The sequence below is a fragment of the Oenanthe melanoleuca genome, chromosome 1 (genome assembly GCF_029582105.1).
Source record: "Oenanthe melanoleuca isolate GR-GAL-2019-014 chromosome 1, OMel1.0, whole genome shotgun sequence".
Lineage (NCBI taxonomy): Eukaryota > Metazoa > Chordata > Aves > Passeriformes > Muscicapidae > Oenanthe > Oenanthe melanoleuca.
The window spans coordinates 16936862-16962305 of NC_079333.1; the positions used below are offsets into that span (position 1 = coordinate 16936862).

A 25444-nucleotide genomic window follows, 5' to 3' on the forward strand; every position below is an offset into this window, starting at 1 on the left:
AATCTGAATTTCTAATAAGTGTTTCTCTTTAAAATCTAAATTTTAAAATATTCAAGTAGATAAGTGTTACAGACTAATACTTCAGTTGATTTTTCCTTGCATCACACAGCCTTGATACGTAGCCAGTCTGGATTAGGTTAGAGTTTCTTTGAAAAGTTCATTTAAGTTCATGTGTCTGTAGCTTTCACTGAGCTTAAGAAGCATTTGGAGCATATATCATTATCAGGTAACACTAATTTTGTCACATTATGTGAATAGGCAATGGAGATTAACTTTGGACAATTAATAGTAATTTTTTTTAAGTATTACTTCTTAAATTATGATGAAGGTAAAGAGGAAATTAATTTTAATATGAAACAGTTCAGGAAGGTGCTTCTTTTATTTAAAGACTTCTTTTAAGGCATAACTGTCTTTTTTCTATTTATTTATATATTAATTAAGAATAAACCAGTAATTATAGTAACAATCTCCTATAATAATACAAGTAGTTACTATAATAATACAAGTAGTTACTATAATAAAACAAGTAGTTTAGGCAATGATAGTAAATGAATGTAACTTTTAGGAGCTGTCTTTCATACAACCCTTGAGATTCACAGAATATTACATAAAAGCATCTGAATATGCCCTTTCATACAACCCTTGAGATTCACAGAATATTACATAAAAGCATCTGAATATGCCAAATAGAACTAGAAAATATATATGTCTTCAGTGCACTTCTGTTGGGGGTTAGGATTTTCCATTTGTTTCTTTCTGTCATGGAATTTTGTCCCATCTTTTGGTAAGAGACACCAACAACTGGTACCTAAAAGGGATAAAAGAAATGGCTAAGGAAGAGGAATTCATGGAAGAGATGGACAGCACAGTAATGACCCTGAAAAGGTCAGGTGCACAGGGCAGATGTGGAATCTGGCAAATCTAGGGCCATCCCAATACAACACCTTCGTTGCAACAATTAATGCTGATAACAACCAAGAGACAGTGGGTTATGTCGACAATAGGCTCAGGAGTATGAGCATGATATGAGTATGGTCAATGGCCCAATGCAGGCTCATGTCTCTGCCATGGTTAAGGAACTCAAAGAGGAGTTTAAAGAGGAGATGAGAGGGATGAGGGAGGAGATGAGGAAGATCAATGCAGCACCAGTGCGAGTCACAGGTCCCAAATTTAGAGCCCAACTTCCCCCAGCTAGGGAGAAACAGTACACCCCACAAGCTGATCTGTGATTCTTTTTGTGTGACCGTGGGGAAGACATGGAAAATGGGATGGGAAACCCACTTCTGTCCTGGCAGCACGGGTGTGTCAGCTCAGGGAGGGAAATGCTAACCGAGGGAACCGTGCTAAAATGAAGGTAGCCTCAACCTCCCATGGTAAAGGTGCAGGGTGTCACAGAAGGGAGGATGATCTGTCAGATCCCCTGGAAGGAACCTCCACTATGTATGCCCAGGAAAGGAATAATAACCAATAATAACTGTAACTGGCCCAAAGGCTCCATGTATTCTAGGCATTAGACTTCCTCACGAACAGCTACTACAAAGACCCAAAGGGGTTCAGGTGGGCTTTTGGAATAGCTGCTGTAGCAACAGAGAGCATTAAGCAGTTGAACTTTGCCTGGACTGTCAGAAAACCCATCTGCAGTGGGGCTCCTGAAAGTGACAGAGCAACAGGTACCAATTGCCACCATGACAGTGCACCGCCGGCAGTACCGGACAAATCGAGATGCTGTGATCCCCATCCACAAGATGATCCGTGAGCTGGAGAGCCAAGGGAGCAAAGCCCACTCACCCTTCAACAGCCCCATCTGGCCTGTGCACAGATCTGACGGAGAATGGAGACTGACTGTGGACTATCGTGCCTTGAATGAAGTGACTCCACCGCTGAGCGCTGCCGTGCCGGACATGCTGGAGCTGCAGTACGGGCTGGAGTCCAAGGCAGCAAGGTGGTATGCCACCATTGACATCGCCAATGCGTTTTTCTCCATTCCTCTGGCCGCAGAGTGCAGGCCTCAGTTTGCTTTCACCTGGAGGGGCGTGCAGTACACCTGGAATCGACTGCCCCACGGGTGGAAACACAGTCCCACCATCTGTCATGGACTGATCCAGGCTGCACTGGAAAAGGGTGAGGCTCCGGAACATTTGCAGTACATCGATGACATCATTGTGTGGGGGAACACGGCAGTGGAGGTATTTGAGAAGGGAGAGAAGATCATCCAGATTTTGCTGGGAGCCGGTTTTGCCATTAAAAAGAGCAAAGTCAAAGGACCTGCCCAAGAGATCCAGTTCCTGGGAATGAAGTGGCAAGATGGACGGCGCCAGATCCCCACTGAGGTCATCAATAAGATCACTGCAATGTCTCCACCAACAAGCAAGAAGGAAACACAAGCTTTCCTAGGTGCCATAGGCTTTTGGAGAACGCACATCCCTGAGTACAGCCAGATTGTGAGCCCTCTCTACCTGGTCACCCACAAGAAGAACAATTTCCACTGGGGCCCTGAGCAGCAGCAAGCCTTCGCCCAGATCAAGCAGGAGATCACTCATGCAGTAGCCTTTGGCCCAGTTAGGACGGGAGCAGATGTGCTTTATTCTGCAGCTGGGAACAATGGTTTGTCTTGGAACCTTTGGCAGAAGGTGCCTGGTGAGACTCGAGGCCGACCCCTGGGATTCTGGAGCAGAAGTTACAGAGGGTCTGAAGCCAACACTGCTGTGACAGCACAAATTTATGCTGCAATAATTTATCATTATCAACTAAGAGCCTACATTATCATTAAAATTATCACTTGCTTAATGCAAGTACAGTTGAATTCTTGACTGTAGGATTTAACACTACGAGTTTTGAGTTATGATCTAAAAGTTTTAGACCCCATAAAAATTTTAAGACAGAACTGAGCCCACGCCACAGCGCCCCCTGCAGGCTTGGAGGAATCATCGTCCCTGCCCTGCCTGGCCAGGAGCCACCAGCGCCCCTTCTGGCTGTGACTGGAACTGCACCAAGGGGAAAGTGCCTGACAGCCCAGAGAAGGCTGTGCTTGGGATTCTGGTTCTGTCTGTTGTTGCTTCTGCTGTTGTTGTTTGTCTTGTTATGCATACTAGTGAAGAACTGTTATTCCTTTTCCCATATCTCTGCCTAAAAGCCCAATAAATTCAAAGTTAAATAATTTGGAGGGAAGGAGGTCATATTTTTTCCTGCCTTCCTTGGCATACATCTTTCTTTCAAACCAAGACAACTTTTCCTGGTGGTTTGTCTTGTTATGCTTTTGAATTGTCAAGCAAGAAAAATCTGCTAGCATTATAAGCAAGGAATTTGCTGGAAAATGTGTTGTCATGGCTGTATTTTTTAGTTTTTTCCTCTCTTGCCTACTGCTTTAAGTTGGGAAAGATATTCCTAAAAGCACAGGCAAAGGCTCAAAATTAGGAGTGCAGAAAGCTAAACCCCAGCATCCAGCAGAGGATGGCAGAGGGCTAGGTCTTTTCAGTACAGCCTTCTTGGGCAGAGACCCCAGTCTGGTGACTTCCCTGTCTTCTCCAGTAATCTTGAAAGAAAATTGTCAATGATGCAGGGAGTTAGGGGGCAGTCATTAATTTTAAAGAAATAAAATTGTTTGCCATCCTAATATTTTAGATTTCACCAGGTTTACCAGGGTAGCCTGCAAGTCTGAGAGCCAGCACACATAGATGGCTCTGCATTTCCAATTCCTCCAATACAAATGTCCTGCTAATTTCTAGGTCCCCAAACTTGCAGGTCCTCTTCACCAGTGCAAAGCAGAACAGTTGTGTAACAGTTTGTTCAATACAGCCTCATCCCTTTACGTAACAGTGAGAATGCAACGAATACAAAACCACTTAAGAGTCTGCAGCTCCTAATTCCCTGCTCTGTTCTTCATCCTTATTTAATAATCTTTGCTTGCTGATGTTTACCCAGCCCCATGACAAATGCCAACTCTGTTCACTTACGAAACTTGTGAGTCTGGCCAAGCCCAAACTCCAATATAAGATCCGAGGGAAGTATCAAAGTAACAGAGTTACAAGTAGTTCTTTATTTCTTCAATAATTGCATACAGAACCTTTGATGAAGAGATGAAAATACACAGAAAACAAAAACAAACCAAGAATGGTTGGACTAGATGATCTTTGAGGACTCTTCCAACCTACATGATTCTATCATTCTCTGATTCCATGAAATGAGGGAAGAAGAAATGGAGTGAAATGAATCCTCCTTTAGGTTTCTGAGGGCAGAGAAAGCAGTGCTATATTTGAAATTGGACCCAGAGAGAAAGAAAGAAGCACATAGGATTAGCTATAAATTTCACCGTTATTTTGAGCTGTTTGACCCATGCCTCCTCCCTCTGCCTTAAGAGGTTTAAGGACTATTCTGAAAGACAAGCAGTTGGGAAAGGAGGTGGCTTAATGACCTAAACCCTAAGTTTGAAATACCTGGACCATCTATGTTTGCACAGTTATTAATCCTGATAAATAATTTGAGCTATTCTCCTGCTGTCTGTCTGAGTTTAGAGATTTTTCAGGAGAAAATTTTGGAAACAAGGCACTGCTTATTGTGTACAGACTCTTGGTAGAGCACACAGTGGTCGAAGTAAGATGATGAGTTTGTTCACCATAGGGTTTTCAGGGACAGAAATTATCCCTTTCCACATGGCTGGCCACAGCATGTGGTGTGAGATGGCTGACTATCCCAGTAGGGGATCCCTGTCACTGCCAGGAAATCACTCTCAGGGAAGAGCTAGGCAGCCAAAACACCAAGTTCACTTCACTCTGGCACAACCTTAGATAACCATGCTGTTTCAGATCAGCCTGTACTCATAGCTGACAAGTCAATTATTTTTAATCTCTGTAGTTTGAAGTCCTAAGAGTTTTTTAAGGATCTGTGAAGATTAGCAGTGCTATTCTAGGAGCCAAAGGGTAATGCCCACCTACAGCTCCAGGGCTGGGGTATTAATAGCCATTGTATAATGTGCAGCTCCTCACTGCCCAACTTTGCCCCAGGGGACACACATCTCTCATCAAATAATGGTGAGCAGCCTCCAGTAAAGGTACATAGACTGACAGCCTGAAACAAAAACCTCTCATAAAAGGACAAAATTAAATTCCTTTTTCCTCAGGAGATCCAGTAGCTAGGGAAACAATGAAAAGGGCTCTGGGTCCTAGGCAGTCATGCATGGTAGTGCCCTGAGGACCAATTTCATACCACCAGTAAGCTCTCTTTCCACTTTTGGAGCCTCTTTTTGTCTTTGTTGTGTGAATCAGTCTGTTGCAAGTGGCTTAAAAAACTACTCATCAGCAAAAGCAAAACAAGTTACAAAAGCACAGTATCAAAGGGCACAATCACATGCATGACCCTTAAGTGTCCCTAAATTTCTAGTTCATCCAGTCAAGCTGTTCAAAGAATAAGAAAAGATCTACATCTTTCTTAAGCCTAGTATGTATAGAAATACAGAAGACTTTGGGATAGGTAAAAGAAGTTCTGAATCCATCTCTTTGGTATGTCTCCAGCCCACTCCTCAGAACCACACTAGGAGAGTTCTGTCCCTCTAATTTACACCATTCCCAGAAGGGTGCCCTGTGAGCTGACTCCATCTGCCTCTGTTCATCTGGGCAGGGGAGGACATCACCATCCCTACAGGTGCCCATGGCAGTGTGCTGCAGACAAGGAAGGTAGAGCCAGCACCATACAGACATGGAAAAGAAACCTTCATACACCCAAATTTGTCTTGTACCCTAAGCTGATGAATAAGCAGGTTTCACTAGCATTAATCCCATTTAAAAATATTGCAAATATTTGACAATTACAGAGTTAAACATCAAAAGTAAATAACTTCTATCTTCCACCACTGGTAATCAGTTCTGCTTATTACCTTGTTGGCATTATTTAAAAATTTATTTTATTATTCTTACAGTAGCCCTTTGCTTGTGAATTAATGACTTCCTAACAGGCAAGAGACACATTGTTGTGCATACTGCAGAGAGGTGTTTTACAGAGCCCAGAGACACATAAGGACCTACCTAGATACTTGTATTGAGAATTATTATAGAGCAGCAGATGGGCAAATCAGCACAGCAGTATTCTTTTAATAACATCACAACACATTTATTGCATTATTTGTTGTACTCACAGAACCACGGGATGATGTTCATAGGTTACTGTTATGATGTTTTTCACTGTTTAATGTAGTGTTTTGAGATGCTACTGTAAAAAGTGCAGTATTTCTCTTTATCTCAGAAAGTTCTGTATATGTGAAACAAGATCACATGTAGCCTTCTGCACATCATAAATGTTTCCTTTTTTACCTACAATGTATGTGTTTTGGTATAGAAAGGAAAACATCACATTTTTCATCAATGCTTTTATGAAATGCTTCTGGTTCCACATTAAGTAGACAAACATGTCAACCTTCTCAGTATTTCTCTTCCTGAGAAATAGAAACTGGCTGCTGGCTACCATGTCACCAGTAGTTTTTGCACAACTGCAGAAAGTGGCAAGGGTTTTCCTGACAACTTCAAATTTCTCCCAGATGTTTTTTAGAGGTGGGAGTGTTTTGACCCTGGCTTTCAGTCCCTTCCTATTTGGGACACACCATATAATCCAGCAGATCAGAATTACATATCCAAACACATTAGACTGGTTATTACGTTGTCCAAACTTCTGATGCTTTGTCAGAGCAACAATAGTGACACCAAGATGCAGAAAGAAAGCAAATAAAATAATATTTTCCAAAATCCCAAATTAAATATAAGGAAGAAAGAAGAAAATTAATTTGGTAATGGACATCCAGCAATCTTAAAATTAATCTGTAGTTGCAATAAGCAGTATGAAATGCAGTAAAAAAGCAGCAATGTGAAATGCATTTAACCACATTCTTAATAGATATATCAAATCAGATGATGGAAATGCAATCAGCAAAATACATTTTGACTTCCATTAAAATACTTTATGAGATCCTTCTTGAAATAATACTTGCAAAATGGAAATTTAAGCACGTGTGCCAAAAAGAAGATTAAGTTTGTAGTGTGTGATATGTCATTATTGGTTAAGCATCTGCTTTTAATATTGGGCCTAATTTTGTTTGAAAATTATATGTAGTTACTGTCAAATTTCATTTAATCTTCAACAGTGGTTGAATGGTCTTTGCTGCATTTGCTGGTGATTGCAATTAGAGTAAAGCAAGCAACGACCAGAGAACCTGCAGAGGGTCTGTGAAGCAATGGTCAGTCTGCATGACCTATGCACACACCATTTCTGCATGAGGGCTGAATCCAGTGTGCTTGAATACATTGGATTTATCTCTTAGGTGCCACTCTGCTGATCAGCCTTGCACAGAAATCAAAACAAGCACTCCCAGGAGCTCTGACCCAGATCAGCATCACGAGGGCACAATTGGGAGGAATCTAAAAGAAGGATGAAGAAAATAATAAAAATAGATAGATAGATAGATAGATAGATAGATAGATAGATAGATAGATAGATGATAGATAGATAGATAGATAGATAGATAGATAGATAGATAGATAGGATGGACTCCTACTGAAAAAAAAATATATCCAGTCTTTGAGAACCCACATTCACTCCTACAATCTATTGTGATTGAATCTAGGCAGGTAGATGTGTGGGGATAATTTTAGGCATTTTCAATGGAAGGTTGGTCAGCAGAGCTCTCAATTCCAGTATATTCTAGCCCTTATAAATTGCTGTTTGTCGTTATTGTTTGCATGCTCACATTTTGGTTCCTTGTCACAAAATAAACTGATTATATACTGGAGGTCTTCAAAAGATATGCTAGGTGTGGCACTTAGGGACACAGTTTAGTGATGGACTTGGCAGTTCTGGGTTAACTGTTGGACCTGATGGCCTTAAGGGTCTTTTCAACCTAAAGATTTTAGGATTCTGATTTTGGCAATGAGTTGCACCACATCATTACAGGTCTTCTTTTTCTATCATACAGTATTGAGGACTGATTAATGCCTGCTGATTGTAAACCTCAACTGGCAAGATGTGTGTTGATATAAGACAATGATCACTAAGTAACATGCTAAACCTACTGGATATTCATCCAACCTTCTCTTTTCAGTCAAAGGCCATCTGAAACTAACAAGTCTTTCCAAGGTTTTCTGAGCAAATGGATTCTGACCAATTGGATTCTGATCAATTGGATTCTGATCACAAGACTAAATTTACCAGCTGTAAATTCTTTTTGTATGCACAAGAGAAACAGTTGGAGCAAGTATGCTCCAATATTCAGCAACTGTTTCTTCCATCCTAACCACATTTTTACAGAAAAACCTGACTATGAGGGCCTGTCCTTGACAGGCTTCTATCAGTAGCTTGAGCAAAGCAGTAAGAAAATAATGAGCTAAATCAATCTGAAAAACTCTCTCCCTATGAATATCCCTAATCCTTAATATTTAGAGACTGATTTATGCCTTGAGGCTTTATATCCCATGCAAAATGTTCATTAGAGAGACTATTTTTATTTGGATAAACCACAGTACTTGGGGTTCGTGCCAGGGTATTGGTTACAATTTTAAAACACTTATTACATTATCTTTCAGATGAATAACACCTGGAACAGCTCTGTGGCAATAGAAATCATACATAGTTCTGCAGTGTAGATGTAAACAACTCCACTGTAGTTATCTCATTAGCACCAAACCAGATACCCCAAGCTCCTCTTTTTCACATGGCAGTCTGCCACAAAACTGTTTCTTTTCCTCTTAAAAACTGTCAATAACAATTGATCAGAACAGATTTTCCCCTCACCTCCACAACTCTTGGATTTCAGGGGAGAACAGAACTTTCCCTCCTAACACATCTTCCTATAGCTCTTCCAGTTGAGTGCATCCTTTTATCCTTTTCTAACACCACTGAAGATTTCTGTGTTAATGTGCTTCATAAATCAACGTGTATTGTAGGGAATTTGATCACCTGTTTCTGTGCAATTGCCTGAAAGAACAGAAAACCAATGTTGTTAAATAGGTGTGGTTTTTTTCTCTCCCTCTCTCTCTCTTAGGACGGATTTATAGACTTCTTGGAGTTCATAGCTGCAATAAATTTGGTTATACGAGGGAAAATTGACCAGAAATTGAAATGGTATTTCAAGCTATACGATGCTGATGGAAATGGATGCATTGACAAAAAGGAACTTTTAAGCATATTCAGGGTAAGCAAGATTTGACCAATAGCAAAAGCATCTGATATAGTGCATTGCCCCTGAAACAGTGGTTCATCATGTGTTGTAAATGGATTGTCAGTGCTTTATCTAATGTTTTATGGTTGTAAAGCCAGAATTAACAGTGTCTAGTAGTGACACTCCTGACATTAGTCTCTTCCTTATTGAACATATCTAAGTAGTATTTTACTTTAAACCACAGTTCTACAGATAAAATACTTTACTGAAAGTGAAATACTGTAGAAACAGTAGAGACATTACTGTAATAAACTATACTATAAGGCAGGGTAGAACTGTAGCAGCAAAATGAATAAAACAGATGGTTACAAGTATATGTGCCAGTCTGTTGTGGAAAACTGGCTCCTCAAACTGATCTTGCAGCAAGAAAAATATAGATGGCATCACAATACTACATTTTATTTTTTTGAAAGACTTTTAGATTTGTTTGCTACAAATGTCATTACCCTCATTTTAAAACTAAATCATGGAAATACAATTTTACTATTAAATCACACAGTGATATTTGGATAAAAATACTTTCAAAATTTTGCAGAAAATGGGTCCACTTCAAACCCATAAAGCCAAAGAAGTGCAATTTTTTCTTTAAAATTATGTCCATGATTTTCAACTTGCTCTAATGAAATAATATTGTGCATTTACAAATATATATGACTCAATACTGCTCCCTAAATGTACAGGACTCACTACAGATCAAAGTTTTGCTGCAGGGAGCATCAAACCTAAGCAGAGTTTTAATGTCATAACAAACAAGGAAAATACTTTTCCTGGATTGTGCATTACTGCTGGGGCCAAGCCAGTCACTGTTAGACTTTAAATAGCTGCTGCCAAAACTGAAAGGAACTGGAGCCAGATGGAGCTACTGGATCAAACAAATAAAGCTGATCACCTGAAGAGCAGCTTTCTAAAGGTAGAAGGAGAGGCTGAATCTTCCAGATTTCTCCTTTGAGACTAATGAAATCAATCTTTCACGGATATTCTCCATTAATTTTCACCCAGATCCAATGAGTCAACAGTGGTTTTTCTGGGGTTTTATCCAAAATGAGAATTAAAATTTAAATCCTTTCAATGTAAAGAATATTTATTTTTTAACTTGCCTGATTTTAAAACCAATTTAGACCTCTGTGGATTTTCATCTCATTTGGAGTATAAGAACTTTAACTTAAACCTGCCTAAGTCATTGGCCTAGACTAGATTAAAAATGGTGGGCCCTAAAAGAAAAAAAGAACAAACAGGCTCACAGCCATTAAGGGGTTCTCAGCTTATAATAAGCATCAGTAAGCAAGGGCGTGTCCAAAGAGATGTGTCATAGCTGAGACATTAACTTAGAAACACAGAAGTGCTATTAAAATGAAACCTCTCTCTACAGCTATGCAAATCAGCATATCACTACCAACCATCAAAACCCCTTCCAGACAACCATGCACCCTTTCAATGCCCAGTTTTTTACTTTTAAGGGGCTTCTGTGGTAGTCAGTGACTCAAGTACTTCAGGAACCACTGCTTTGCTCTTGGAACTGCAATAAATTTAACTGTGGAAGGGATACAACTTTCTACTGAAGACTGCTGCAGGAGGGTCAGACATATAAACACCAAAAATACCTAAAGTACAAATTAGTAATAGAAACAAGTTTATATAACCATTTTTGCAAAATTATTGCTGCTTTTTTAAACAGACAGGAATTTGGGGAATTTGGAGGTGGCATTTTTATGATTTTATTTGGTCAAGATTTCCATATCAGTGCTGAATAGGTTTAACTTATATTGTTTTAAAATGTGAGGTCTAATATATTAGGAAAGAGACACCAAAAGAAACAAGTGGCACATACAGTGACTTATTTTACACAAGAGAGTGCACCTCAAGATAATTCAAGTGCAGAAAAACAAATTCTATAGTGTGCTCATTATATAATGTATATGCATGTCTAGATATGCACACATCCAAATATTGAGTCCTTTTATAACCAAAAAAAAAAAAGAAGAAAAAGGGAGGACTCTTCTGTTTTTTTCTTAACTTCTCTGGAAGACAAGTAAACTCTGCCAAGTCCAAAGACTGCAGGTCTGACTTTATTTGTAATTACTAAACCAAACATGTCTGAATAGAAAAATTACTTAGGCTTTCTCTGCATGTTCTTTCAGCTGGGAAAAACAATACTGCATTTAAGTCACACAGACCAAAGGGCACAGAACTCTCTAGGGCCAGATAAAAATGCTGATGTGGAATCTAAAGTGCATTACAGAGCAGAGGTGCCACAGGGTTCTTCAGACCTTCAGAGATATGCAAATTAGACTGTAATCTCCAGACTGTGTTATGTTAATTAAATTTCCAGGGCTCATTACTGAAGATTTACTTGAAATAGCTATTTATTTAGTGATTTTTGAAAGGGCTTGTGAACTAAAGGGTTGCACTTCAAGTACTGCTTCTGCCAGTGTGTGGTTTTCACAACTTGATGGGAAAAACCCTGAAAGAACATCTTTGTTTCTGCCCTCAGGCTATCCAGGCTATTAATGGCTACACCAGCATGAGTGCTGAAGAGTTCACAAACATGGTATTTCAGAAGATAGATGTGAACAATGACGGTAAGAATCCAGGTTTTGTTGGCATTGGCAGAGATTCCTCTGCAAGAAGTGATTTGAACATGTGACTGGAGATTGATGGGTTTAGATAACTGAAAGCCTGAATCTGTTCTTCTTTGCATTATTTTACTTCAGCTTTACAGTGAAATGTAAGTCAACTGACAAAGGAATTACATGCAGTAAGGGCTAAAACAGAGCTCCTGCACTGCTCATCCAAAATGCCAATTCTGAGGCTGCATAGCAAAATGAAAATGTGATTGGCAGTGCGGGAGTAATATAGTTGTGTTGGTGTAATCTATTTTAAATCCTTTAAAAAAAAACAAATAAGATGCAGGGTTGCACATGCTCTAGCATTTTCTAAACACTGGTGAGAATATTGGATGTTCCTGGAAGGTTGGCTGTCAACACATGCTAAGAGACATGCTCCTGTTTTTTCCTCAAGATACTAGGTGAAGCAAATTGATCTTGTATTTGGAAATTGCAATTTCATTTCACTACTTCAGAGTTGTTTCTAATTGAAAATTTGTTACAGATTAATATCCCCCCTCATACTTCCAACCATGAAGATGCTCTTTCCACTGGCAACTATGTTTTACAGCAATTGTTGAGATCATTGATAAATTAGGAACATTACGAAAGCAAAAAAGAGCAAAGTCAGGTCACAGACAGGAATTTCGGCAGTTTGGGAAAGGCGGGGGGGCATTTTTATGGTCTTTGTGTATTGAGGTCAAAAAATTGATTGCAATATATAATCAGAGTATATAAAAGTAACAGTGGTCTTGTGATGCATGTGAAGGATGCATTAGAGGATGATTTTTTGACCCACCTCCTTGGCCCACTCTTTGGGTGAAGACAAATTATGAAAGTAGTCCAAACAACACAGTCAAAATCTAACCCAAATTCTATGATTATTCACTGCTTTGACCATACATTTACTGGTAAGTAATTATTCTATCTGAGCTAGACCATTATTTGTGTCATACCTTTTAGGAAGGAAAATCCAGAACATGGCATATTCAGGATTATCTTCATGGTGGTTCCATAGTTTCTTAGTTTTTAAATTGCTGGAAAGCAACAGGACTAGCTTGACTTGAGCAATGGGCCAAGTTTTACCAAGTTTAGCTTCAACTCTGCTACCTCCCTGTAGCTTCTTAAAGAAAAATGCAAATAGACAAATAAATTGAAAATTTAAAAATTCCTTACATTAATATAAAATAAATTATCCCTTGAGTTGTAAAGAACAAGTCTGTTGGTTTTGCAATTTATTTTCATTGTCTGACAGAAATCTGAGGCCCATGACAGCAGCAGTGAGTCTGGGCCTCCCTGTGTAACCTCACCTGGTAACTGCAGTGTGGTTCGTATGCCTGCTATTGGTACCTCAAAATGGACAGCTGGGGATCAGGAGTGCCCTGGTTTGAAGGACAGGTGTCTGTCAATAAAGGCAGAAGCTTCTCTTTGAAATGGAGAATGTAAACCCCCTTCCGCCAAATTATTATTATAATTTTGAAATTAAGGGGCTCTCAGGCAAAGATATGGGAACAGGAATAACAGTTTTTTACTAGGAAGATTAAAATAGAAATACAGTATTACGAAGAACAATCCCAAAACACTGACAGAGTCAGAATACAACCTGACACTCTGTCAGTCAGGGTGTTGGCAGCAGTCCCATTAAATGGTGGCTGCATCCTCCTGCAGTGGCAGATGTGGTTCAGCTGAAGCAGTGCTCCTGTAGAAGGTGCAGTTTTCCTCTGAAGGTCCAGGGATGATGTGAAAAGGTCTGGCGTTCCTCTGGAATTACCTTCTGTAAAGAAGGTATCTTGCTGTCCAAAAATCTCATTTTTTATCTAGGTAGGAAAGGCTTGGCTCCTCCCCCTGGCTGGAGCATCTCCCAGTGGGATGATGTAATTTTATCAGTCATGCAGTGGGACTGAATGGGCCAGCAGCAGATGATATCTTCCTGGAGGGAGGATGGGCTGTGGAAAAGATAAAGGTGATTGCCCCAGCTGGTTTAAAGATGGCCCATTAGCAGATAATATGTGTCATGGAGATAAGGGTCACTGCCCCACCCAGCTTCAGCAGCTGGTGACAGAATACACATTTCTGGCCACATCCTGTATTGTAACACAACACAAGGAGGGAGCCCCAGACCAGCTGACCTGAATAAGAGGAAAATGGTGCATCATGTCCATGGGATGAGTCCAGGAGCCCCATCCACACAAAGACCTGAGTCAAAGGCAATACAGAGGGAAGGAGAGGGGAACTAAGAGGAGTGCCTGGGACAGCAGGAGAGTTCAGAGGGAGGGAGTGGATGAGTGACAAAGCAGGATGATGCATGCAAGTGTACAGAGATGGCTTGTTCTGATTCTGCCTGTGGAATGATTATATAGGCTGTTATTGAAAAAAGAAGTACAAACTTCCTCAGGCCTCTGCATGCCAGCTCCTGGAGAGGGTCTTAGTACATTCATGGAAGCCTCAGAACCAGGACTTCTGTCAAATTATGACTTTGCTCTTTATATGACCCTGTCACCAGTGTAGCAAGGACAGATGTGACTAAAACAAAAGCAAGCTTTACTGACTATGGCTAGAAAGTGGTTTTCACTTTTTCAAATGCTGATCATTTGCCTTTTTCATGTCAGATGAAGTTTCCAAGGCTGCCATGGACAAAAACCAAGATACAAAAAAACCCCTACAGGGAGTACTTAAACCTGAAAACAGCCAAAAATCAGCATGCTAAGCATTCACCAGACATACACATGACTTGAATTGCTGCTCCCCTGCACCCTGGGGCATTAACTCATCCAGCTATTTTCCTCTTTGCCTGGCCCTTGTCGTCTCTTATATTACTGAGAAATCATTCATTGTTGTGAATTTAACAAGAAACTTTAAACCGTTCTCAGAGGAAACAATCTGGCTTTTCTTATTAAACCAAGATTTATTTCTCCTCTCAAGGTAAAACAATATCACTGGAACAACCCCTAGACAGGGAACTGCATACATCTCTGTGTACTATGGAAACAGGCACATGCCTAGAACTGGCCTTTGCTGACAGGGAAAAGAGCAGGACAAGAGAGAGAACATTAAACAATATTCCTACTCTTCAATAAAAGAGTAAAATAGTTTTATTGTTGTCTTGAAACTTCCAAGTTATTAGCTGATCTTGACATGAGCCAAAAAAATCACATTCTAAATGGCCATTTCAGTTCCTCAGAAGAATTTATCTATCAAGCCACTTATTTTTTTCCTATATCTGATCATGGCTCTAAATAATCCTAGTAGTCAACACATGGACTATGCCCACTAATCCTTGGCAAATCACACCCTAATCTCTTTTAAAACCAGCTCTAAGATAAATTCCAGTTAGCCAGTACATCCAAATTCAGCCCTGATATAGGCTTCATTAGAGCCTCTTTACACACACTTATGAGCACTTATAATTGTCTTAGACCTCAGTGAAAGCTGTGTTTGACCTGTTTTAACAGAAAAACAAGTGAGTCAGTTCTAGGATCTGACTGATGCAAAGTGAGAAAAAACGACCAAATATTCTACTTGCATTTGCCTATCAGCAACTTTCATAAGGGATTTAATCTGGAATGGATGGGTTTTTGTATGCTGGAGGATTGCTGTGTTTCTCAGTTTCTAAAAAGTACCTGACTTTCTTTTAGGGGAACTGACCTTGGAAGAGTTTATCAATGGTGTGGAAAAAGACGAGGCCCTAATGGAATTGATCACACAAAGTTTTGACCTTTCCAACGTGCTCAAAATCATACAGAACGGCAGGAGAAACAGTGTCTGAAGGATCCAGACATGGAGGTGGTCTCTGTGTCACCATTTCAAGGAAGATAACATTTGTTATATTCAGAGGGCTTGATGTTGTCAAAGCCTGCTTGGGCAATACTGAGCAGCCTTCTCCAGGAGTAGCAATTTTCACTCTTCATATATCTCCTTTTATTTGCTTTATTCTTTCCCTTGTTAATGACTGTGGCAGCCACAGGGGAAAAAAATAAAAACAACTTTTCCTGTGTATAATAGAAAAGATATTTGATGCAGTACAAGTAACTTATTTGATCTCTGTGAACATGTTGTGGTCAAACCCTGGCTAGCTGCTCACTCACTCCGTTCTAGTGGGATGGGGAAGAGAATTGGAAGAGCGAAAGTGAGATAACTTGCGGGCTGAGATAAAGAAAGTTTAATCTGGAAAGAAAATGCAAACAAGCAGAGCAAAGCAAGGAATTCATTGAATTCAGTCACCATTTGCCACAGGCAGGCAGATAGATGTTCAGCCATCTCCATGGAAAGCAGGGATCCAGCAAGCATAAGGGTGACTTGAGAAGATCGCTTTGAACATCCCCTCCCTTCCTTCTTCTCACCTAGCTTTATATGCAGAGCATGATTTCACACAGTGTGGGATATCCCTGTGCTCACCTGGGGCCAGCTGTCCCAGCTGCGTCCCCTCACAACTCCTTGTGCACCCCCAGCCACTCAGTGGTGGGGTGAGAGGCAGAAGAGGACTTGTCGCTGTGCAAGAGCTTCTCAGCAGTAATGAAAATATCTCCATGTTATCAATATTGTTCTGGTCACTAATCCAAAGCACAGTCTCATACCAGCTACTATGAAGAAAGTTACCACTATCCAAACTGAAAACAGCACGTTCTCTTCTGTTCAGATTAATTAACAAAATAATGAAAAAACACAAACTGCAACTTTTCTAGAAGACACAAAGTTACTATTTTTCTTTTAATGACGTGTTCTTTAACCTACTATCTAAAGTGTGGGCACAAGGTTTTAGGTAGGACTGTGTTGTATCCAGATGAATTAGGAACAAAGCCTACTTTGTATTAACCTAAGATTTACCCTAATCAGTACTCAAAATTGGATTAAGTTCTCTGGGAAACACTTCAGTTCCCAAGATCCTCCTAAGCAATGTCTCTATTACTCTTGATTTTATTATAGTTGTTAATAAAAATAATGTGATATTTTGATGTTTTTTCCAGGGCTCAGCAACTGTTCTTTCAAATTAACCTTTCATAAAAGTGTTGGAATTAAATTTTGTTGTCTTTGTAAAGCAAAATTGGAAGTTCAAAGAACAGCAAAGCCCAAACTATTTTGTAAGCACTACCAGAGATTTGTGTCCTTTGACTTGTATGCTCTCCTTTGCAAAAAAATGTTTTTACTGGGCTCTTTGCCATGGCTGCATGAGACAAAAGGTAAGAGGTATAGGGTAACTTATCCTTCTGCAAAACAGCCTTTCCCTGACTAATTTAGGTATCTTTGCCCTGTCTAAATACCTAAGTGAGAACTTTTAGCAATTGAGTCTTTCTGAGATTTCTACCTCTTGTCAAACTGGCTTGCAATTGCCTCTGAAGGTGGTAGCCAGGATTGCAGGGAAGGCATTTGCAGATGGCATGATCACATAGCCACATTTTTTTTTAGGAAAGTAGGCTCAAAGCACAACCTTACTTTGTAAATAACAAATCTAATTCTACGAGCTGAAATGGAATGGCATGAAATGCGTGCAAAGGGAAAACTATAGTTCTGCTTCTATCAGGATTGATTCTCTCTCAAGTCTGTAACAAGTTTTATCAAATTACTGTATTATATCATAAGACTAAGTTCTGATTGCCTGACAATGCCCTGCAGGCATCACACTAGTACTAATTACTGCTAGAAACATCAGAATTAAGCAAAATAATTCATGCACAAATTGGTGCAGGTTGAACAAAGCACTTATTAAGACTTCAACACGAGTTTTTCTTCAAAATTTACTTCAAATTCATGTCCATTTGCACATGAAATGTATTCCATCATCTACAATTATTATCCCAGGTTCTGTTTGATCAATGGAATATAGAAAGAATATGCAACATGCATCACTTGACATTATAAACAGTTCTGACATTATAGTTCTGACATTTGAATCTTTTATACCCTTAATAAAAATATTTTAAAAAAATAAAATTATGTATGCGATTGCTGATGCTTTGAATTTTAAGTTCTTTTATTTATTCATTTTTGATACATAAATATGTCACTGTCAGTTTTCTCACATCCAGACTTCAGAAATTCACTGTTCTTAGTCTGATGCTTTTGTATTTAAACCCTATGAATGTGGTGTCCTTCAGAACTGGCTTTACAATATTTAAAATAAAATTACTCAATCTAAGCAGCTTGGGTGTATGGAAACAGCTGTATTTGGGATTTTTTGTTTTAAACTAATGAAGTGATAGACTTGGAAAAATACCTACTATCTATATATACTGACTTTTTTTATATAAGTGGATTTAAAAATGAGCATTTCCATTTAAATTTGCCTAATTTTTCTGCATAACTTTAATCATATGAAATGAATTACCAATTTTGGGGGAGTTCTGTATTGCATTATGAAACAACGTATGGAAGGAAATTCTCAGTCATATTTTGTTAGACTAAATTAGGAAGGTATAGCTGAAATGCTCATTTCCTACACTAATATAAAATCATTTAGCAGAAACCTGTGAAATTAGGATGCAAGTACCTGTGCATTTTAATGTAAACACTGTGGCACATCATTTCAAAAATTATTTATCTACAGTAACTCCACGTGTTTGCGACTACAGATAAGATTCTACCTAAATATTTTTTGTAAGTTGGTAAACATAGACCAATCACCCAAGGACAGGGAGTCTACAACCTGTAAGAAAATTCAAGACACCTTTCTAGGCAGTTTTTATTGTGCTTAAAGACAACAATGTATTGAGACAATAACTTTTGAGCTGCTAAACTATCTGGCTCCAGTTTGAAATTAAGGGTTGAATTTTTTGCCTCATTTCAAGCTGCACTGTTTACCCAAACTCATGTCCTGTGCAGAATACTGGAGATGCTGGGAGGGTGGACTGGATGGAGTCATAGGAACCCAAAATCCATAAAGAAAAAGAAGCAGGGGAATAAACCTCAAAATGGGAAAGGAGGTAGCAAAGATCAGGCCTCATTAAAGGAATATCATGATGTTACAATCTCTGTCCCTAAGGGACATATTCTAAAGGTAAGTCTAAATGCCAAAGTATGGAAAAGAGGGAAGAGACTGAGGCTGTGGAGAGGCACATTCATGTCCTGTACCTCAGACAATACCTGACAACTACTGCACAGCAAAAACAGAAATACATGGCAATTAATCTGAGGGTCTGTCTGAAATTTGGCTTTCCTTGCTGCCCTAATAGAACCGAAAAACTTTTCCAACAATGCACTGAAGGTAAAGCTCAAAAGAGCTCAGACACATTAGCCTGCCATCTCTTTATCATCATCTCCTGCACAAACTAAAACTGTCTTCTGAAATTTTCTAGCATTCTGAAGAAATCAGATTAGCAATGTTACAAATAAAGAATCTGAAATAGTGACAATCTGCCCAGCAGTTTCTTCTGTACTGCTACTGCACCTGATTTCTCCAATACCAAGGGAACTAACCACTCAAGGTGTCTTCTGTTTATTCACGGAGAATGTTCAACAGCTCTATAAAACAAAGGCACTTTTCATTGTTCCTCTCTCTTTAGTGCATCTTTCATTAGCTGTGCAAGTTAGTAAGGTAGCAACCTTAGATATGTTGGCATGGAGAATTTTCCATGCTGTGGAAAACTGCTATTTATTTAGGAAACACAGTAAATTCTTCCTCACAAGTGCCCTCTGAATGGCAATTGGCAGCTAAGTGTGAGCAATTGACATAAAGAGAAAATTGTTAGTATTTTATTCTCCTGTCCCATGAGCCATCTAGTCACTTGCATATACATAGCAATTACAGATGTTTTAAATTTCACCTTTCCTGGAAAACTCAAAGTACATTCAGAATGATAAATGAATATGAACTTGTAGTCCATTTGTGGTCCCTTATAAGTCAACGATTCCATCGATTGCAAACCAGAACAGAATTTTTTCACCAACATCTAAAGAATGCATCAAATTCTTGATTTATGCAGACTCTTATTAACCTTTTGTGTAGCACTCATTAACCTTTTATGTAGCACTTTTATTAACCTTTTATGTATTTCTGTAGGCTACTGCTAAAGGATGTAGGGAAGGAATGAAAGAACTATTGTGAAAACTTTTTTAAAAACAAGTGATGTATTAGAATCATGATAATTTTCCTTTTAAAAAACAGTGAAATATTTATGGAAAGGGCTGACACAGTTTTGAGGGTATCAAAAGAGACTAAACTCCCATCGGGCTTCAGGCACAGCTTTTCTTTCTTACCATCCATTCACATGCCTCTTCTATCTTTGTTCCCAAAGCAATAAAAATTATGTGGTTTTTTTTTTCTTTTTTTTTTCTTCACACTTGCAGCATACCTCCAGCACTTAGCTTTAATGCTTCTGGACAATATTGGAAGAGTTTGCACTTTTTCTTCTCTTTTTATTTAAATTACAAATATTTGACAAACTGCTTCTATCCTGGAGGATTTCAAATCCTCTCAGATTTAAAGGCTCACTATTTAAAAAGCTGCTAACAGAAGAAAAAGTTGAACATTTGCAATTAAACATGTTTTTATTGTTCTTATTATACTAAGGGTGCTCATACTAAAAAAGAATCTTTTTCCCCTTGTCCTTGTTTATTTTCTAATTAGGTCAATGTCACCTTTCATATCCTGTTCACCAGCTCAGCCTCTAATGGCTGTGTCAGTTAGCAATCAGCTTCTAGGGAAGAATACAATAATTTAGTCATTTTCCAAGTCATGAAAAAATACATAAAAATACACAAAAAATACCAAGCTTTTTAAGGATCAGTCAATTTTTTCATTATCTAAGATGGTGAGATTCCCAAGTACCCAAGTTAGGAACTGCTTTTTCTTAGATCCTCAGTGGAAAAAGGAAGTTCTTGTAGTGGTAGGTCAGCACATGAGACCCACCATCTTCATAAGCTTAATTATAAAAAAATCAATCAAAATAAATGCACAGTCTTGCTCTCCAAAAAGAAAAGCTCACAGAAAATGTTCTGTCTACCAGGGTTAGCAAATGCCTGTGGAGAACACAATTATAAATCTTAATTTGCTATTTTCTGGTGGTTTTGATTTGTGTAGGAAGCACATTTGTGCCCACTCAGGATGTGGTCTGCTGTCACCTTCACAGCCTCCTCTCTAGAAAAGTGTCAAATGCTGCCACACCTTTGGAGAGAAGCCAAATGTGCACAATAGCAAGAAGCAATAAGCCAGGACCAAAGGGAAGTGCTAATCAGTGGTCTTAAGACAAAAGGAGGATGAAGGTGTAAGAAATTACTGTCCTGCAGGTATAAAAGTTGGAGGGTAACAGTCCAACAAACCACAGAATCACACAAACACGGAATGGCTTGGATTGGATTGGAAGAGACCTCAAAAATCATCCAGCTTGGCCCCTGTGCCATGGGCAGGGACACCTCCCACCAGACCAGGGTGCACATAGCCCCACCCAACCTGGCCCTGAACACTTCCAGGGATGGGCTGTCCACAGCTTCTCTGGACAACACGTTCCAGAGTCTCATCACCCTCATAGAAAAAAAATTTCTTCCTAATATCCAATCTAAACCTGCCGTCTTTCAGTTTGAAGCCACCGCCCTTGTCCTGTCACTACCCACCCTTGTAAAAAGTCTCTCTCCATTTTTGTCATAGGCATCCTTCAGGTACTGGAAGGCTGCAATTAAGTCAACTCAAAGCCATCTCTTCTCTAGGCTGAACAGTCCCAATTTTCTCAGCCTTCCCCCTAGGAGATGGGATCCATCCCTTTAATTATCTTGGTGTCTCTCCTCTGGACTCACTTATTGTTTGTGTCTTTTTTCCTGTTCTCATTGTTTTGGTCTGCTTGTTGCTGAGGTGGGGTTTTTCCCCCTCCAAATCCTTTCTGCTTTCTTCTACTTGTCCAAAGTACTACTGCAAGATCAAGGGAGAGGGAAAGAGACCCTGAGAACCAGCAGGAAAGGCCAGATAAAAATGGCTTTTCAGCATCTGGGGAGTAGCTTTGTGACAGAGAAAACTTTTTACTTACATATGTGCTACTCATGCTTCTTGGTTTAATTTCTTTCATTTCTGCTTTGCATTAACATTCAAGGCACACTGAGAAGAAGAATCTTCCTTTTTACTGAAGAGATACATTCAAGCATCCTTTCCTATATATCTAAAACAGAGACATCTGGAAATGAAAGCCACGGTGCAAGGAGGTCCTGTGACACTATTCCCATGACAAGACTCTACTAATCACTGAGAAGCATTTCACATGTTGTGGTAATTTGCAGTAAAAACTGCCACAGATGGTGTTAGTTAACTTCTGTGGAGTTTGTGAGATTAGTATTTGGCTACAAGTCTATCTCCACATGTTTCCGTGATACTGAAAAGAGCCCAGAGATGGAGGAACCCATATAAGCAAAATTTTTCTTAAAGGAGATTTTGTTGATCACTCATTCTCAGTATCACTACAACCTCTCTAGTAATATGGGGACCAGATACAATGAGCTGTATAAATCCAGCTCTAATTTCCCCTCTATAAATAATCCTACTCTATATCTCTAAAGGATTCCTGATGGGTTTTTGTTTCTCCACACACTGCTAATCCATGTAATCCTTTAAAACACATAAGCAAAAGGTACAACCCCTTCACTAGCAGCTGCTTTGCTCCCTCCCAGCACCCACCTCCTTGCTGAGATAATCTTATGCCCCACTTCACAATATAGGGCTGTGTTACCTTACCAGACATCCTCTAATCACAGAGGAATGTCTAAGCAAATAAATGTTAACCTCATGCATCATAAAAATAAGGCAGAAAAAGCAATATTTTTGTTTTCTTTCTGAATTATTTGATTTAATTGTGCCAAAAAGGAAACTAAATTTTTAACTGAGCATATTCGGTTAATTTACAGGGAGCATAACATCTATCTTGTCAAAACAGCCCAATAAACACACAGGCAGCTCAGAGGAGGCACTAGGGGAGCTGGATGATATGAAGGACAAAGGTATCACAGGGTAGACTGGGAACATGTCCCCAAATGGGGCATTTCCAAGCACAGGTCCCATTAGGAAGCACTGCACTGGCTTGTGTAGAGGGTGTATAGCTGGAGCTAGGGGTCCTGCTCTATGAATCCATCCGTGTGAGATGTGGGATTGGATAAGTGAATGTAGGCAAGCTGCCTCAGGACACCACAGCTCTGCAGAGCCCTCTGCCCTGGACTTGCTACCTTGACTGTTTCCTTCCCAGACAAATCATAAGAATTACTTTATAACTCCTTGTTGGTTTTCTGTTCTTATTGCTTTTTTTTTCAAGTAGGAAGATGCTGTTCCTTCTTGCCTTGGGAAAAGAGCCTTCATGCATCCACACTTTGTGCTTCTGTTGGTGGTTCAAGATTTTCAAGGCTTCCACTGTTCTTCTTGACCTTGTTCCTAATTTTATATACCTGCACCCAAGCTATCCCTACCAAATGCGTCACACATTTTTATTTTCTACCTAGCACTTGCTGCCAGGTTTTTTACACCTTTTGGGGTTTTTTTCACCCCATTTTTTCAGCCGCCTTGACACAGGCACTATCTTAATTTTAAAGTATTCTTCATGTATGAAATTTCCTTCCACTTCCTTGAAGAGATCTCACAGAAGGCAACTGAAGGGTGGGGGCAGAAAGAGGAAGGACAGAAATTCAGAACTCCACATGCCAATGCAACTATCCTTTGCATCTCAGAAGTGACAGACCAGACAAACAAAATTGAAGCCCAGACGAGGTTTAACTCCTCATTTTAGAATTCACAAGTCATCAGGATTCAGAGTACTGAGACAATCAGGACAGAATGCCACCCCACCAACCCTGTAGCCGTGAATTCCTACAAGCTTTGTAAAGGGGGAAGGATTCACAGCACACCCTTTTTTGGGTAGGATATCAGTCAATTTTACAACACATAGGTGTACCTACCACATAACTCTGCTTAGCCAGGTACCTGCTATACAAAATTACCTGAGAATACAGCAGCATGTGTAAGGACTTCCTGGTGTGTAGAGAAGGTGTCCATGTAACCCATGTGTAACCCGCCCATCCTTGTTAATGCTGCAGTCTTGGTTATTTGATACCATTTGATATGAGATACCATAGTAGCTCACACATAGCTGTCTTTTGGTTTTGTTCTCCACAGCAGTGAGCTTAGCTTAGAAAAGTGCAAGTTTTCACAACCAGAGCCCAGAAGAACAATTTCCTGTTTTCTCCTGGCAAACACTTCTGCACTCTAACCCCACAGAGCCTCAATAACCAGACACTGCCACAGCACTTGTGCCATTCTGAACATCCATACAGTAGTTCTCTCAGCCCACTGAAAATGTTCATGAGCAGTTTTCTAATTAAGACATAGACACATCCTTGTAATGAAACCAATCTTTTCTAGATGAGGAATCATTGGAATTTCATCTGATTTGAGGGACCTGATATGTTGTTCAGTCAAGACCAAATATTTATTCTGACCACTTCAAAAGTACCTTGTGAGTTTAACACTAACTTGCCCATCTCCTTGTTAAACAATTGCAAACATTCATGAAATCACAGCTTGTTTGTGTGTAATTTATACACTTGGTGCAGAAAGCACCATGTATCTCAGTTAAATCACTTGCAAAGAATAATTCCACCATTCAGTACAGATGCTAAGCATTGGAAGCTTACAGAACATTATGGAAATGTATCTTCCGTCCTCGGGAGATGGGAGAATTTTAATTCCTGGCACAGAAGGCAGGCTTGAATGAGAATATGATTAAACTTTTATAACTGCTTGATGTTTTCTTGGCTCAATCAATATTCTTTTCAATAAGCCCTTGGCCTGTTTTGGAAACACAGCCAATATTTGTTGTTCAGTAAATGGGGTTTTACTCTTCCTTCCCACTGATCTGATCAACAGAATGACATTGATCACAATGAGTGCTGTGTTCAAACATTTTAAACAATTTAATCGGCTCATGCAGGACAGAGGTTAGGTAGCAGTGATGATTACAGCACATCTTTTAGTGGTCTCTGTTACAGATGAATGTGCTTTTCCATCACCTCCAATGTACCTAACTGCAATCATCCATTTGTGCAAGCTGGCAGGAACGAGTGGGGTCACACACAGTGGTTGATTCCTTTCCTTCAAAGATTGAAAGGGACATGACAAGCAGCTGTGCATGCCTCAGGAGCACCAGCATCCAGGGGGGATATCCTGAGCCTCCCACACTGACCTGTGTGGGAGCACCCAGGGGAACTGGCTCTGATTAGTTAGATGTTAACACTGTCAAGCAAGGGGATGCTGGACCAGAATTTAGGGTGAGCTTACAGCCTATTCACTGGTGTGCCAACAGCACGTGCACAAACACAACACCCTGGGCAAATCACTTAACTCTGTGCCTTGGGTTTTCTGTCTATCAAGGCAAGGTTAATAATTCTCACCATGTTTTGTGAAGCAGTTTGATATCTATGCAAGGGAGGCATGATGTGACTGTTGAGTTGTGCCATTTGTTCAGCACATTGGTGACACTCAATTCTTTGCCAACTCACGCAGGAGCTACACAGCTACTTCTACAAAATGCCAGAGAGAGTGAAGAGTTTGGAGCAAAAGTCAATCCAGACAGTTTCAAGAGATGCTGAAAATGGAGGACAGTGATGAGCAGTGATAGGGACAAGGATCACTTATTCCTTTTCAAGGAAATTCTCATTCTTTGCTTCAATAGTAATACAATTCCATTAG

The 25444-nt window shown here is 39.7% G+C and overlaps 1 protein-coding gene across 2 annotated transcripts in view; it reads left to right on the plus strand.

The window, feature by feature from the left end:
* The window catches only part of GUCA1C (guanylate cyclase activator 1C), a 33847-nt gene extending 17163 nt beyond the window's left edge, over positions 1 to 16684 (plus strand). For both annotated transcript variants that reach the window (XM_056490500.1, XM_056490509.1), the window contains exons 2-4: positions 9020 to 9169; positions 11688 to 11775; positions 15435 to 16684. In XM_056490500.1, the coding sequence (XP_056346475.1) occupies positions 9020 to 9169; positions 11688 to 11775; positions 15435 to 15565 (369 nt within the window). In that variant the 3' untranslated portion in view covers positions 15566 to 16684. The remainder of the gene's footprint in view (positions 1 to 9019; positions 9170 to 11687; positions 11776 to 15434) is intronic.
* Positions 16685 to 25444: the final 8760 nt, after the last annotated feature.